Here is a 16611-nt window from a genome sequence, read left to right as displayed (position 1 = left end):
CCATGGCTAGTCTTAATGCTGAATCTATGGCCTTGGGTTTAGGCTCTACAAGGGAAATGAGAAACAGACAAAAAGAGAACAGACAAAAACTAAGAGAACTGATAGAAACATTACATATAGAAACTAAGGTATCAAACCTGTAGGAGGTTGCTCTAAAGATTCATAACAGTATGATAATGCTAAGAGTAGAAATCTTAGGGCCCAAAAGGAAATAAGCTACACAGTTTTAAAGATGGTAACAGAATGAGTGGTAAGGAATTCCCAGATTATCCCAAAAACTGAAGGATGAGAATCAGTCAATAGCAGTGGTGTGGCAATAATGGATTGACCTTGAAGTATTAATAAAAATGGAGAAATTCCAGGATCAAGTCTCTGAGATCCAGAAGTGAAATTCCTAAATCTACCAAATTTCTAGACCAGCAGTTCTCTAAATGTGATCTGGGAATTTGAGGTTCCCTAGAATCTTTTTTAGAGGTTCTAGAAGGCAAATTATTTTTTTCATTTCTAATATGGTAAATATTAATAGATATTAACCATTATTAACAAAACCTCTCTGGAGTTCTCAATAATTTGTAAGGGTTTTAAAATTCTGAGGCCAAAAATTGAGAACCACTATTCTAGACCAAGCTTCTTAGAAATACTAGTATAATGTTGTCTAAGAACTGAGATAAAAGTCTTGTAGATTATGAGCCTGAGGGACTTCTTAAAGGTCCTTATGCCTAAATGGATGAAGACATTGAGGCCCAGAGAAACTAAACAACTTAGCTAAGGTCATAATGGTAGCAAAGTATCCAAGTTGAGAACTTGAATGCAAATCCTGAATCTATATTCAGTGACCTCCCCATGGTATTTTACTGCTTCTACAGTTACCTAAATTACACATAAGTAAAAGCTGTTTAAAAAAAAAATTAGTCTCAAAGAAAGTCACTTTTATTTGATTTCTCAAATTTGAAAGGACATGTAAATTTAGCTCTTTAGAACCACCCAAAGCAAAAGCAAATGTGTTTACCAGCTAAACTTATATTTGGTGTATGTGCTGGACTTTGACTTTCTATATTATAACTCAATGTGGCCTAAGCTATACATGTCTTAAAACCAAGGGGAAAACTGAATTTGTATTGTTTTCTTGTTAGTTATAGAAGTGAATATAACCATTAGAATTTTAATTTGATTTAAACTGTATAGGAAAACTAACCTAAGTAAGCTGAGAATTTTTATTTTTTTTTATTGTTCATTTTGGGGGGGTTCTATTAATAATAGCTAGCAACTATGTAGTACTTTAAAGTTTGTAGAACTCTTCATACATGTCATTTTATCCTTAAAATAATCCTGGAAGGGAGATGTTATTATTATCTCTCCAATTTTTAGATGAGAAAACTGAGGCAGCCAGAAATTAAATGAGTTGCTTCTGAGTTAAATTAGCCAAATAGGAGTCTATTGTACAAATTATCTTTATAATGATCATTATAATGGTTTAATCATTACCCTGTATTTGGTAAAGAGTAGATGATACAAAATAATAATAGCACACAAAAATTCTGTGAAAAAAAATGGGCAATGCACTTTCCTGTAATATTTTACTTCCATAAAGTAAAATAAAAATATATAACAGCATAGGACTGACATTTATAGAGTGCCTAATGTACATGGATAGAAATTATTTCATGTAACTTTTTGTCATGCTTTTTTTTTAATCATATCTAAGAAGATCAGATGTGAACATTGTTTTTCCTGACTCTTTGCCCCATGAGCCCACCTAGTTGCCTCATAATGAATCATAAATAAGGATCCAATCAGTTGTCTTCTCTAAAGTCTAGATTTAGCTCTGTTCAACTCCATTTCAAACTCAACTTTTTTTGTGCTCTAAACTCAATTCAGCAACTAACAGCAGATGGGAATATTTTCTTTCCCTCCAATCATTTCTTCCAACAATATAAACTTTGAATCTGTTCCCAAACTGAAACAGAGGTCTCTCATGGTCTGTGTTGATTTTCTTCTCAGACCCAGGTCAGATATCTTTTGTGACCCATTGAAAGGTCTAGCATTGACCAACCCTACTTCTCCAAAAAAAGTCTCTTGAATGAAATTGTTTCTCTATCATAGTGATTTATAAATCAAAACCCACATTTCTACTAGCTGAGTCACAACTATGCAATATATTTTGTCCCATAGTCACATATTACAGTAAACTAGTTTTAAGCTATTAATTACAAAGGCTTCATACCAGTTATGAAAATTAGATGCTGGAAAGCAGTATACTTTGCTTATCTTCCTCTTTGTATCATCACCTTTGAACCAAATGGTTTCTGAGGTCCATTTCATCAACAATTAAAACAAATTGTCAAACAAAAGAGAAATTGGGCAAAAAAAATGTACATAAAACAGATTAATAATCCAGTAGTTAGCTCTTAGGGGTCCATATTACAAGCTAAAAACTTTTATAGCTTGTATTTTACCTCCATTTTTTCCCTCTGTAGTCAATTTCCTTTTTAAAAAATTATGTAAGAAGATAGTGTATAATTTGGAAGACCAATATAAAAAGCAAATAATGAGTTAGTGGGGAAACAGGGTAAAGAATCTGCCCTTGTCCTTCTAGATTATTTATAATAAGTGTATTCCCTTTGCCTAGAATATCCTCTCTATTACCCTCCCATCCAGTCAGTTAAATTCTTACCTCTCTTGTAAAGGCTGTCTCAAACATTACCTTCTTGGAAGCTTTCCTTGATCTCCCCAGATCAGAAATAGCTTTTCTACACTTAAATCTCACATTGTTTTTATGCACTTAAATACTGTCATTATTTTTATAGATGTCATATCCACTTACTAAATTGTTAACTCATTAGTAGGCAGGGATATTCTGTCTTATCTCTTATATCCTTCAATAACTGGCATAGTGCTACATATAGTAGATATTTAAATAAATGTTGAATTTAATTAGTGATTTTAGGAATACTCTATCTCAAAAATATTACATTGTCTCTGTGATCTACATTTCGGATAACTGCTATAAAAAAGATGTAAGAATCAATGAATTGCTCCAAAGAACAAACAAGAGTGGGAAAATATAGAAGATAAGATCTGGGAAACTGGATAACACAAAACTAACTTCATCAATTAAACAATCCTTTGCTTTATAAGCTTTATTGGAAAATTATCTTCTTATAAATGAATCATAGTTGGTACAAACCTCAAGCACTTTAAAAAATTAGTCTTATTTTGTTGGTTTTAAAAATAAGAAACTTTTAAAAATATGAACATTACTTATGTATATTTTCATTAAGCATTTCCCTCTTGAAATTATCTCCAGTGCCAAGCAAAAGTTATAGCATATGGGAGGCACTTGAAAGGGAAGGCAGATTGGCCCAATGATTAAAAGCACTAACTCTGTACTCAAAGTATATATGAACAATTTTTTTCTGAATATTTAGTACCTTTATTATCTGTGTTACTTTGAGTAAATCACTTAACCTTCCTTAGGCCTCAGTTTCCTCATATGTAAAAGAAAGAGAAAAAAGTCAGTTGATCTCAGAAGTCCCTTCTCGTTCTAGAGCTATGAATAAATTCTTGACTGATTGAATTGCAATTTATCTTTATTCTCCTAAGAGTTATCATAATTATATCAATCTCTGCAAAGAGTATACCATGTGTTATTTCAGTATCCAGAGAACAAATTAACCCACTGGAAAGCCACAGTCAGCTGCATTATTTCATGGGAGAACTGTTTGTCAACTCCCCAGAGAATCTGGAGTTGAATGCTCAACATAAGACATTCAGCTTCCGACAAAACGGGGCCAGCAAAATATGTCCCTTGAGATTAATATCAAACATTCCACTCCACTTCTCTGATGCTTGTTTTAGGTTATTTTGATTGATGGCGGAATTAAAAACTCAAGTTATTTTTAAAAGAGGAAAACAGCCTTCTCTGTTAGTATGATAAATACAGATGCAGAACCAAAAGTCAATATTCCAAAGGCGGCAGCATCTCAGAACAAGAAAAAGGACCTGGGGACATCTAATTCAACACACTTATTTTACAGGTAAGGAAAGTGAGGTCTGGGGATAAAAAGTGATAGAGGCTGCTAGATGGCATGGTAGGACAGGATCTGGGATCAGGAAGAAGTGAATTTGAATCTTGCTATGGATGCTTATTATCTGCTCCAGCTTGGTTTTAAGTCCCTCAGTGTTTACTGGTATCTTACCTTATCTGTAAAATGGAAATGCTAACATCAGCTAATATACAGAGTTGTTGTGAAGATCAAATGAGTTTATATATACAAAGTGTTTTACAAATCTTCAAGGGTTATATAAATGTTAGCTATTATTATTATTATTACTCAAGATCATAGAACTAGTTATCAAAAGAGCTTGAGCTAATACCCTGGTTTTCTGACCTCTAGTCTCTTGCTCTTTCTGATAGAACCAAATGAATAATGGCTTAGAACTTGGTTTATCCATGTATGGATACATTCATAATCACATTTGACCTTCACAACAATTCTGTGAAAGTAGGTAGAGAGCTATTCATGTCCTCACTTTACTGAAAAAAAGCTCAATAATTTACTCAGGATCAACTGAGACTAGTATTAATATAATTTTATAGTTGAGGAAACTGAGACCTAGAAAAGCTAAGTGATTTGTTCAGGATTAGACAAAGTAGTGCCACACATTGGACTAGAATGCAAATCTTACTACTAATCTAGTGTTTTAGCACTACACTGTGCTTGTATTTGTCCTATATTTTTTCCCATTTGTAAGTGTGTAGGTTTAAAATGTTTGTCTTTGTGCAAAGAAATCTTTTTTGTTGGAAAGAATATATAAACAATTTAAGGTCCTCCATAGATTTTGGAGAAGCAAACCATAGGAATTCTGTTGAATATGCATCCTAACTAACTGATTTCTCTTCAGTTTCATCAAATTTTCTAAACTTTTTTCAGGTTTCAAAGATCAAATTTTTATTTTGGATTTATAACATGTCTAGCATTGAGAGAGAGGAAGGAGGAAAAGGTAAAAGAGAGAGAGAAAGCAATGGGGGAGAGAGAATAAGGGGGAAGAAAAGGAGAAAAAAGGAGAAATAGATATAGAAGGAGACAGAGATATAGAGACACAGAGACAGAGAGATAATGAAAAGAGACAGAGACAGAGAAAGAAAGAAAGGAGAGACAGACAGGTCAAGGGGAACAGGAGAAGGAACAAACTTTCAGGGAAAGTGATATTGTATAGGTGATAGAAAAATGATCTCAGAATGTGGAAAACCTAGGTTAAAGCCTTACCTTTGAAAAACATAGTGGGTGTATGACCCTGAGAAAGTTATTTAAATTCTTAGTGTTCCCCAAGGTAACTTTCTAAGACTCATTGCCAATCTTCTTTGATATAATGTTTGCTAATGGGAAATTCCCTATACCAGTGAATTCACAAGTAATGTAAATGTAATGTAATGTAAAGTAAACCCACATATATGCACACAAGTATGTGATACATGTTATATATTGTATATTTTATGCATGCCTTCATGGGCATATATATATATAGGCACATATATGTGTGTGCAAGTATATATGTGTATATATGTATGTATACATATGCCACTCCAGTAGATAGAATACTGGCTCTAGAATCAGGAAGAATCATCTTTCTGAATACAAATCTGGCCTCAGACACTAACGGTATAATCCTGGGTAAGTCACTTAATCACATTTATCTCAATTTTCTCATCTGTAAAATGAGGTGGAAAAGAAAATGGCAAATCAGTATCTTTACGAAATAAATCCCAAATGGGGTTACAGAGACTCAGATATGAGAGAAAAGCAAACAATAATGCATATATACACATACAAATACACTTATAAGTATACATATTATGTATATATGTGTATTTATGTGGATTGTTGGACTTTGACTTTGAAACCCTTCTGCTATTTGACTCTTTCCAATCTTATCACTGCACAGTAGAGATGACTTACCTAGTTATTTTCTGAATCTGTTACATGGTTTCTCATCTCTATGACTTAGCTTACATTGTTTCCTCTGGCTAGAGTACTATATTCCTATAAGACAAGTTCTACTGTCACAATTGATGCTATCTTTTAAGAATTAGATCATTTCTTCCCACATCCTGCCCAGGAAAGATGCTTAACCTTTTTTTGTGTGTTACATAGTCCTTATGACAATCTAATGAAACTCTCATCTGAGTAATGTTTTTAAATAATTGAATTAAAGAGCTAAAAAGTGTCACATAGGTATTAGTGAAAATAAAGATATATTTCTTTCCCATTTTAATTCACAAAACTCTTGAAATCCATCCAGGGATTCCAAGAGGTCTTTGGTGTCCCCAAACTAAGAATCCTTACACTAAAGTAACACTTGTTTTACTAGGCTCTTCCACAGAGACCACAGAGACTATTTTATCTTTAAGATATAAATGGAATATTATAGAAAGAATGATTTGGTTGACAGTTTGGAGATTTTTAGCTATTATTTCAAAGAGACTTGTCATGCCAGTGAGACAACTGAAAATACCTGTCATGTTTGTGAGAAAATGAAAGAGTAAGTAAATATTCTTTAAACTTATGAAAAAACCTTATAAAGAAAATTATATGAAAAAGAGTCTAGTTGAAAACATTGTTTTCCTCTCAAGGATGAAGAGAAGTTAGAGAAGATAGAAAGAGGATGGAGAAATTTTTCTGGTGAAGCTATGTATGAATAAACAAATGAATGAAAATAACATTTAATAAGCACTTAACTATGTTCCAAAAACCAAAGATAGTTTCTGCTCTCTAGGAGCTCATACTAGCGAGTGGGGGGAGACAAGATAAAAAGGAATTTCAGCTACAGGGCATGTGGAAAGGCTCAGAAAACCCAAGGATTCAGCAACAAAACTGATAGAAAAACCAAATGATAATGCCCAGTAGTCTGATGGGCTTTTTGAGCACATTAGATTGCAATGCAGGTGAAGATGATAGGACCTTTTGGATCTTCATCTTGTTCCACTGATATGAGCAATAAAAAGCCCTCTTAGAGAGGAGATGGAGGGAAAGGAAAGATAGAGGTGCTCCTAGCTCTTGCTTGGTTTTCTTTCTCAAAGAGGACCATGGCATCAGAGAAATGATACCATAACCTGCAAGTGAACTGGATTTGAGTGCAAAATTATCCTTTCTCACTTCCCCCTCCAAAGTCATCTGGGTTCAGTGAATAGGTTTTCATTTTTACCTTTAAAAAAGATTCTTGAGAGGAGACACCAAGTAAGTTTTTTGTTGTTATTATTATTGTTTTGTTTAGGGGAAATAATTGGGATTAAGGGATTTGCCCAGAGTCACACAATTAGTGAGTGCTAGAAGACAGATTTGACCTCAGGTACTGCAGACACCAAGGATGATGCTCTATCGATTGAATCACCTAGTTGTTGCTTCTTATCTTGAGAGAAATTGAATGGTGTGGGATTATATTTTTATAAGTGAAATTAGCTATATTTATTTTAATGGTTTGAATTGATTCTGGCTATGACAATTATCACAGTTAAATCATTGCAGATAATGATTTGTCTTTGTGTTATCATTGGTTACATTATTAATAAACTATACATCTAGTATCCTTGATGTTTATTTAAAACTTAGATTTTTAGGGGTTTAAACACATAAACACATAAAGATAAACGAGCAAATACAAGAATAATTTTCTTCAGTGTATTAACTAAATATTATTTAATAAACATGGTAGTTTAGTTGATTGAATAATGGGAAAGATGTTGAAAATCAGCAGTCAGAGGCAGATAGATAGTGCAGTAGATAGATCATGGTCCCTCAAGACAAGAGACCCTGAGTTGAAATTCAGCTTCAGACACAACACATCCTAGCTATGTGAACCTGAGCAAATCAATTTATCTCATTGTCTTGCAAAAGAAAAAAAACCCAGAAATTAGCAAGCTACTAATCTTTTTGAGAGGTAATCTAGTCCTCAGAAGAACTTCTCAGAAAAGATAAAATGAATAAACCAAAATCACTCAGCTATTGTGGCAGAGAGCCACAATAAACTGTAGGAAAATATGTTTCTACTATAGAGAGAGTTCATAAAAAAAATACTTGCCAAGTAGAGTAGATTGAAACTTGACAAAAATGCATTAAGTATGTTCTATGTAGGTTGTGATGATGTGGATAGAAAAGAATAACAACATATAATTTTATATATGTAATTTTAGTTATTTAATTCAATTATTTAAAAACATTACTCAGATGAGAGCTTCATTAGACTGTCATAAGAACTATGTAACACCAAAAATGTTAAGCATCTTTCCTCTACAGAATGTCAAAAGAATTGAAAGATGTTATCAATTGTGACAGCAGAGCTTGCTATATAGGAATATATATATAAATATAATATATATGTGATAATATTTACAAATATAATTGCTAGCACTTAAATAATTCCTATTTTACTGTGCTTTTTACAATTTTTACAATTTACAATTTATAATCTTTATAAACTTTACAATTATCTCATTTGCTTCTGACAAAAACTCTGGGAAGTAAGTGCCATTATTATCCTTATTTTACACACCAGGAACCTGAGCTTGGCAGAGGTTGAATTACTTTTCCAGGGCCACCCACTTAATAAATATCAGAGGTTCTCTTTGAACTTTCTTCCTGATACCAGTCCTTATCCATTGTGCCATCAGCTGGAAAGCTGACTTCAAAATCAATAATAATAACTTACATTTACATAGCACTTACTATATGCTAGGCACAGCACTAAAGACTTTACAATTATTATCTCACAACAATTCCTGAAAGGGTACATCTCTATTTTACACAAAACTAAGAGTTAAGTAACTTGACTAGGGTCATGCCACTAATTGGTGTCTGATTCTGGATTTGAACTCAGGTCTTCCTGACTTTAAGGTCACTGCACCATCAATTGAGGAACTGACTTCCAGAGTTAAGAACAACTATATCAAAGTTCTATTTTTGACTCATTCTAGCTATGTAACTCTTGACAAGTCATTTAATCTGTTGAACCAGAAAATTCTCTAAGACAATATACAACATTTACCAATCTGCATTTATTGAGAATTTCTGAACCCTATACCAATGAAATCACACATCTGGAGTGGCAATAAAATATTCTGGTCTTTGGATTCCTTTATTTCCTCCTAAACTCATATTAAAGTAATAGAACTTTTCCTGCTCATTCTTTTCTAAAATAACCTCTTTTTTAAAAAAATAAAACAAGTATTTCCATAACATAGTAGGAGGAAAAAAAGATAATTATATGTGCAAATCTATTATGTACAGCTTACTATATCTTTTAAGTATATAATAAAAATTATCATATAACTTTTTTTTCCCTTTTTTTCTCCCCTCCCCCTGCAATTGATGATGGCTACCATTAGAGACAAATATATGCACACACACACACACACACACATGTAAAACTATTTTATACTTACTTCTATTTACCAGTTCTTTCTCTGGATAGTGTCTTCCTTCATTTGTTCTTTGTTGTTAATTTAAGTATTTATAATAATCAGAATGATTTGGTCATTCAAAGTAATTCTTAATATCTTTATCACTTAAAATAGTGCCTGACACTAAGAGTTAAATTAATGCTTGTTCCATTTTCAAAACATTCTTCACAATCTGGCCCCATTTTATACTTATCTTATATCATACCCCATAAGGTCTACAGGCTAACTAAATTAGATTATTCACTGTTTAAATATGTCCCATGCTTCTGTACTACTTATACCTGGAATGCCTGCCTGCAGCAATCTTTAAATGCTATAATCCTGCCTAGCCTTTAAGGGACAATTATTATGCCATCTTCTCTATGAAGTCTTCTTTGAACTTTCCTCATCTGGCAAGTAGACTTATCTATCACCTAAACTCATAAGGATACTGTTTATATTTATTATATATGAAGTTGCCTCAGACAACTCTGTTGTCTGATTGTTTTGTTGGTTCTTGTTTTTTTCTGTTAATTTTTTTATTTTAAAATTACATACAAAATGTTAAAGAAAACAATTGCCATCTATACAACAGAACATAAGAAAGGATTCAATATAAAACAATGAATCTCTATGTCAAAAAAGCCTATATGATAAATACTGCACATTATTTTCAAAACTGTCCAACTTCTCTTTGCTTCCTTTTTGGTTTTCTTTTATTCTCTGTTGTTCACTTTTTATTTTACTTTTCCCCCTCTCCCTCCCTCTACTCCTAAAGAGGGCTACAATTAAGTGCATACATATATACATATATATATATATATACACATATATATGTATACATATACATAATATTTAAATACACACATGTGTGTGTGTGTAAAATATTAGCAATACTCATGATTGTGTCATCATTATTTGGGTAGTTTAAAATAAATTTGTGGGGTTAACTGACCATGATGAGGTGGTATATAAGGCTGCACTCTGCTTATTTCCTCCTATCATCTGTTTCTTTGAAGGTGGGTAGCATCTTCCTTTATAAGTCCAAGTCTTATCATTTCCTACACCATCGCAATATTCCAACCCAATTATATCTTATCTGATTGTTTATGAAATTTTTTCCCAATTTTCTGCGTTCCTCCTATACTTGGTTACATAAGTTTACAAGAAAATATTCTCCTATACTTGGTTACATAAGTTTTATTTATACAAGAAAATATTCATTTTAAATAATCAAAATTATCCTTTTATATTTCAACAATGCTCTCACCTTATAATATAATTTTATGTCTGATAATGCTGAATTATTTATACTTCTTTTATTCATCTCTTTTTCCTGATTTCTTTGAAGCTCCTGACCTTTTATTTTCTTCCAAACACACTTTGTTATTTTTTCTAACTCAGTAAAATCATTGTTTTAATATTTTAATTATGGTGACTTTGAAGAAATAGAAAAAGTTAAGTAAAATTTTAATGTTAAAAATTATATTGGCTTTACCTATCTGTGAACAATAAATATTATTTCAGTTACTTAGATCTGAGTTTATTTGTATGTTTTATGTTTTATGTTTATACCCATATAATTCCTGTTACTTTTTTGGCAAGCAAACAATACGGAACAATATTGTTGACACATAATGTAGTTCTCTATTTTTCACTTTTGATTAAATCTATTTTAATTTTAACTTTGAGTTTATTATTACATTCTAAATTCTGCTCATGCCCTTTATTTTATCTTTGTGTGTATCTCTCGATTTTTAAAATGTTTCCTGAATGTTGCTGAATTCAATTTTTTGATCTGTTATCTGTTTCTGTTTTATTGGTAAATTCCATTTTATTCCCATTCTATGCTACAATTATATGTTGTATATTCTGGTCCTTCCTATTTTTCTTCACTATCCTTATCACCTTATTTACCCTATCTTTCCTCATTTCCCTGCTTTACTTTTAACCTGTACCTTCCCCAGGTCCTATTTCTTAATCTACAGTTAATCCTCTAAGAATCCTTCTCTTGTTCTTTTCCCTCACCCTATTCCTTTACCATTTAATTTCTTTCTGAATTTAGAAAAGTTTTATTCCCTTCCAAATATGTATGTATTTATAAATGTTGTTCCCTCTTTAACATTTCCCTTTGAGAGTAAGTTTCCAGTACTACCCACCCTCCTCACTACTTAGCTTCTTCTGTATCAATTTTTCCTCTTATGCCTCATTTGTATGAATCTCTCTACTTAGTTTTATTTTTTAGAATCACCCCATCATACTCAGCTGAACCCACATCTTTCTTAAAACTATCTAAATAATGATGACAATCATATGAGTACTGCTAATATTTTAATATATAATTTGTCTTTAATGAGTCTCCTATAATTGGTCTTTAATGTTTACCTTACATTTTCCTAAATGTTGTGTGTCAATTTTTCCCTTAGTTCTGGGTCTTTTGTTACAAAAAAAAATTGAAAGTTTTTGAATTCTTTAAATATCCATTTTTTTTCTGTTCAGGATAATATTTATTTATCTTTTCTGGGTAAATTAGTCTTGGTTTTAATCCCAACTCTTTGTCTTTATGGAATATAGTATTTCAAAAAGTTAGTTCTTCAACATAGCTGCTAGATTTTGTGTGATCCTTATTATAACTCCATGATAACTTTTTTCTTGTTGCTTGCAATATTTTGTCCTTAATCTGGGAGCTTTGAAACTTGGATGGTGATATTCCTATAAATTTTCCTCCTGGGATTTCTTTCAGGTGGTGACTGGTGGATTTTTTTTTCTATTTCTACTTTGCATTTTTGTTCTAGAACCTCAAGGCAATTTTCTTTGATAATTTCTTGTGATATTGTATGAAGATTCTTTTTTATTGTAATTTTCATATAATCTGGCTTTTTATATAATTTCTCCTCAATCTGTTCTCCAAATTTATTTTTCTGATGTTTTACAAAATGCTATTTTTTTTCATTTTTTTGATTTAATGTTTTATGATTTCTTGGTGTCTTGGAACCATTAGCTTCCCCTTGCCCAATTCTAGTTTTCAAAGAATTATTTTTTTCCTTTAGTTTTTGATTCTCTCTTTCCAATTGGCTTTCTTTTCATAATTTTCTTGTTCTTGATTTTTTCTATTTTCCTCAATCTCTCTTATTTGATTTTTAAAATCCTTTTTTATGTTCTTCCAAGAACTCTTTTTGAATTTGGGGTCATTTGACATTTCTCATTGCAAAAGGAGTGATCTTTTTAACTCTACTATTTTTTTTTAATATGAATCCAGATCTTCTCTATCCCCATAATAACTATCTGTGGTTGGATTCTTTCTCCTTTGCTTACTCATTTTTATTTATTTGTTTTGTTTTTTGTTGTTGTTGTTGTTTGTTTGTTTGTAATAACAGTTGTAGTGCTGAGCCATGGGGGATGATATGCCAAAGTCTCAGGTCCTTCTTACTGTATTTTCTGAGGGCAGTCTCGCTAATCAACCCTAGGCTTTCCTCTACACTTCTAAGCCATGGCCCCCAGCCATACTGTCCCACAAATACTCTGTATTTGTATTCCCTTAGGTGGTTGCATTCTACAGCTGTGCTTTCTACCCAGGAACTGAAACCAGAGACTCTACTCTTCTGCCCATAACCAATAGGGTCCCACTCCTCTGCTACTGAATTTACCAGATGTTAGCTCCTTCTCCTTGCTGTACAGCCTGAGAAGCATGTAATCAGCATAGGTGATGTTGACATTCCTTGATAGTGGAAGGTCCTTCAATCTTCTCCTACTCAGCCAGGATTTCCACCTCCATTCCTCATCTTCACTGCCCCCAAAATGTCTGCAACAAGGAAATCTTTAAGGTTGAGGCATCCACTTCATTCAGCAATCCACAGGGCTTATTGTTTGTGGATTCTGCTTAGTCAGCCTGGAGGTTTTTACACTTCACTCAGGCCAAATTTTGGTCCTAAGCAGTCAGTTCTTTTCAAATTGTCTTAGGAGGACCACTGTTTTACCTCAAGTTTGTGTTGCTCTGAGGCAATGTTCTCTGTCTTTTGTGGAAAAAATTTGGAGAACTGAAAGTTTTTTGACCTACTCTACCATCTTCCCAGAAACTACCTGTACTATGTTAAAATAGATTACAGATTTCCTTGGAAGGAGACAATTCTCAATTAAATCATAAGACTTCCATATATTCTCATTTATAACAAAGATATTTGTATGTATGCTTTAAGACTATACATTCCTACAAGGCAGATTTCTTTTATTTAATTTCATGTCTCCTTGATGTTTACCAAGATGCACTTTTCATAAATAGATGCTAATAATAAACTATTTGTGAAAGGAAGGCAGGAAGGACAGAATGAAGAAGAGGGAGAGAAGAGGGCAGGGAAAAGGAAAGATAGAACAAGGGACGGAGGGAGGAAGAGAGAGCTGGGAGGACCCCATTTGGCTGTGTCTTCTAGCAAATCTATTCATTCCTAAAAATAGTGAGAGTTCAAATAGGTAATATGTAACCAACAGGCATATCTTATTTTTTAAATCCAAATAATCCAGATTTCTATAGTTGATAGCAGTATATAAAGCGGACAGACAAATATGTAAGGCTCAAGCTACATACAAAGCAGATAGACAGTATGTAAGGCTCAGCCTCCTTAAAGTTCCGATGACTGATGCCACTTGAACTTGCTAGCCAAACAAAGGTATATGTACATTTCAATTATACTTATCTTTTACATGGTCATACATAATTTTGGGAAAAGATATACAACCTTCTTCTGGTTGCACTGTTTTATATGAAAAACAAGCCGTAAAAACCCAGGGAATTAAGGGAAGATCTTTGTTGCTATGTGATGGCCGGCGCAAAGATGACTTTAAATAATAAGTCAATGATGCTCAAAGATTGTAAATTCTCAGAGATGAGAAGTTTTCCATTGACTGTGCCTGTTGAATTTTGTCTTAACTTAATCTTCCCATATCCTTCATCTCCAACCCATAAGCCTATCTTAAAATGCTCTGGGAAGAGATTGAAAATACAAAGTCCTTAAGTTAGCATCCAGCCCTCAGCAGGACCAAAATATGGATGAACTTTAAAATACTGAATGCAGGAACAACGTAGCAAAGAAGCTCAGAGGTAATTTTGTAACATTTCAGAAAGAGCAAGTATTACTAGACAGATCTGATAAAAATATTCACTGTCTTATCTTGCCTTGGTTGACTGAATATTATTTTGGGATTAATTCCAATTAATTCATAGATCCAGTAACAACTATGAAGCCCTAAGTATGTATTTTAAGATTTCACATGGCATCTTCCTTAGTTAATTCCCCACTCTTTCTTCAGAAAGAGTTAATTCCCCACTTCCCCACATATCCTGGCTTCTGTTTCCTTGTTCATTAAAAAAACCCAAATATTCCTACTTCAACAGTCTCCAGTTTCATAGATCATACTATGTCATACTGGAAATGGACCTTAGCAAAATATCATCTACTCCAACATTTTAATTTTAGAGATGGGGAAACTGAGACCTGAATAAATGAAATAATTAGATTAATCATATGATCATATTGGGATTTGAGTTTGGAAAACTGAAAACTGGATTCCTCTGTGTCATTCATTGTCCTTCCTTTCCCACTTTTAACACCAATACCTTTTTAAACAACTTGGGTGCCATCCCTATTGTCTTTGTTGATTTTCAACAGAACCGAGAAAAGTTAATTTCAAATTAATATTTTAAAAACATTTATTAAGCAATATATATATATATATTTACAGATATATATATATATATATATATATATATATATATATATACAGACACACACACACAAAATATCACATCCACCTTGCAAAGTTATGAATTTAATTTACTCTTTGGTTGGTAGTTAAGATTTTTTCATGGGGTAGATGTCATTATTTTAAATAACAGTTGTAAGTGGACAGTCCTAGGTGTAAGATTGATAGTATGGAAACCTGGGCTGAATCAGTAATTATCCCATAACATCTTCTCAAGGGATTTTTAATTTTTTGTATTTTAAAACTAAATTCCCAATAAACTTGTGTTGCATTTGACTCTTTCCCCTAAGATGATTTTAAAAAGCAGTCTAGTACAAAGATTCATATTAGTTAGGATCCAGCAGAGGTATATTTATGAATTATTTTATATATATTGTACACTAGAAAAGTAGATTCATTTATTAAGAACCTTATTGAGTATCTACCATGAACAAAGCATTGTGATGAGTACCTGGGAGAAAAAGAATAAAACAGAATTTACAGCATTCTTACAACTAATTTTATAAGTGCACCTGATGAAATATTTCAACAATTATAATTACTACTTTATAAATTTTATTCTTTATTACATGTAAAGAATTTTTAACATTCTTTTTTAAAAAATTGATTCAGATTTTCCTAGTCCCTCTCCTTAAGAAGGTAAACAATTTGATATAGATTCTATATGTACAGTCAAGCAAAGTATACTGTTTATTAATCATGTTGCAAAAGAAAATGCAAAACGATTTTACTGGACATTTATATCAAATAATACACTCTTTTCCCAAAAGATCTTTGGATCTTGGGTTGTCAAGCAGTAGATCAGTATGGCCATTTACTATTCTGTCTTGTATACTCAATATAACTTACTGATCCAACACTATTTCTTTGCCAGTATCATACTGTTTCAATGATTTTCATTTTATAATACAGTTTGAGACTCAGTTACTTCTACTCTACCTTCGGTCTTATTTTTTTTTCATCAATTCTCTTGATATTCTTGACCTTTTGTTCTTTCAGATGAATTGTTATTTTTTTCTAGTTCTGTAAAATGATTTTTGGGTAATGACATTGAATAAGTGAATTAAAGGAAAATTGACATTTTTATTATGTTGGCTCAGTCTTGCCCATAAGCAATGAATGTTTACCCAATTATTTAGATCTGCTTTTATATGTATAAAATATGCTTTGTAATTGTGTTCATATAGTTACTGGGTTTATCTTGACATATAGACTCCCAAGTATTTTATATTGTCAGCAGTCATTTTAAGTGGAATTTCTCTTTCTATCTTTTGCTGCTGCTAGATGTTGTTGGTAATATATAGAAATGTGAAGTTAATTATTTTCAATAGTTTTTTTTAGTTAATTCTTTAGGATTCTTTAGGTTTACAATAATATTATCTGCAAAGAGTGATTGCCTATTACAATCCCTTCATTTT

The 16611-nt window shown here is 32.2% G+C and overlaps 1 protein-coding gene across 4 annotated transcripts in view; it reads left to right on the top strand.

The window, feature by feature from the left end:
• The window catches only part of FHL5 (four and a half LIM domains 5), a 65073-nt gene that overhangs the window by 11368 nt on the left and 37094 nt on the right, over positions 1 to 16611 (top strand). For 2 of the 4 annotated variants that reach the window (XM_031964501.1, XM_031964502.1), the window contains exon 3: positions 3859 to 4037. The exons of the other annotated variants lie outside the window; for them this stretch is intronic. In XM_031964501.1, the coding sequence (XP_031820361.1) occupies positions 3931 to 4037 (107 nt within the window). In that variant the 5' untranslated portion in view covers positions 3859 to 3930. The remainder of the gene's footprint in view (positions 1 to 3858; positions 4038 to 16611) is intronic. 4 annotated transcript variants of the gene reach the window in all.

The sequence above is a fragment of the Sarcophilus harrisii genome, chromosome 4, assembly GCF_902635505.1.
Source record: "Sarcophilus harrisii chromosome 4, mSarHar1.11, whole genome shotgun sequence".
NCBI lineage: Eukaryota > Metazoa > Chordata > Mammalia > Dasyuromorphia > Dasyuridae > Sarcophilus > Sarcophilus harrisii.
The sequence above is the reverse complement of the archived record's forward strand: the minus strand, read 5'-3'. Positions and strand labels throughout refer to the sequence as shown.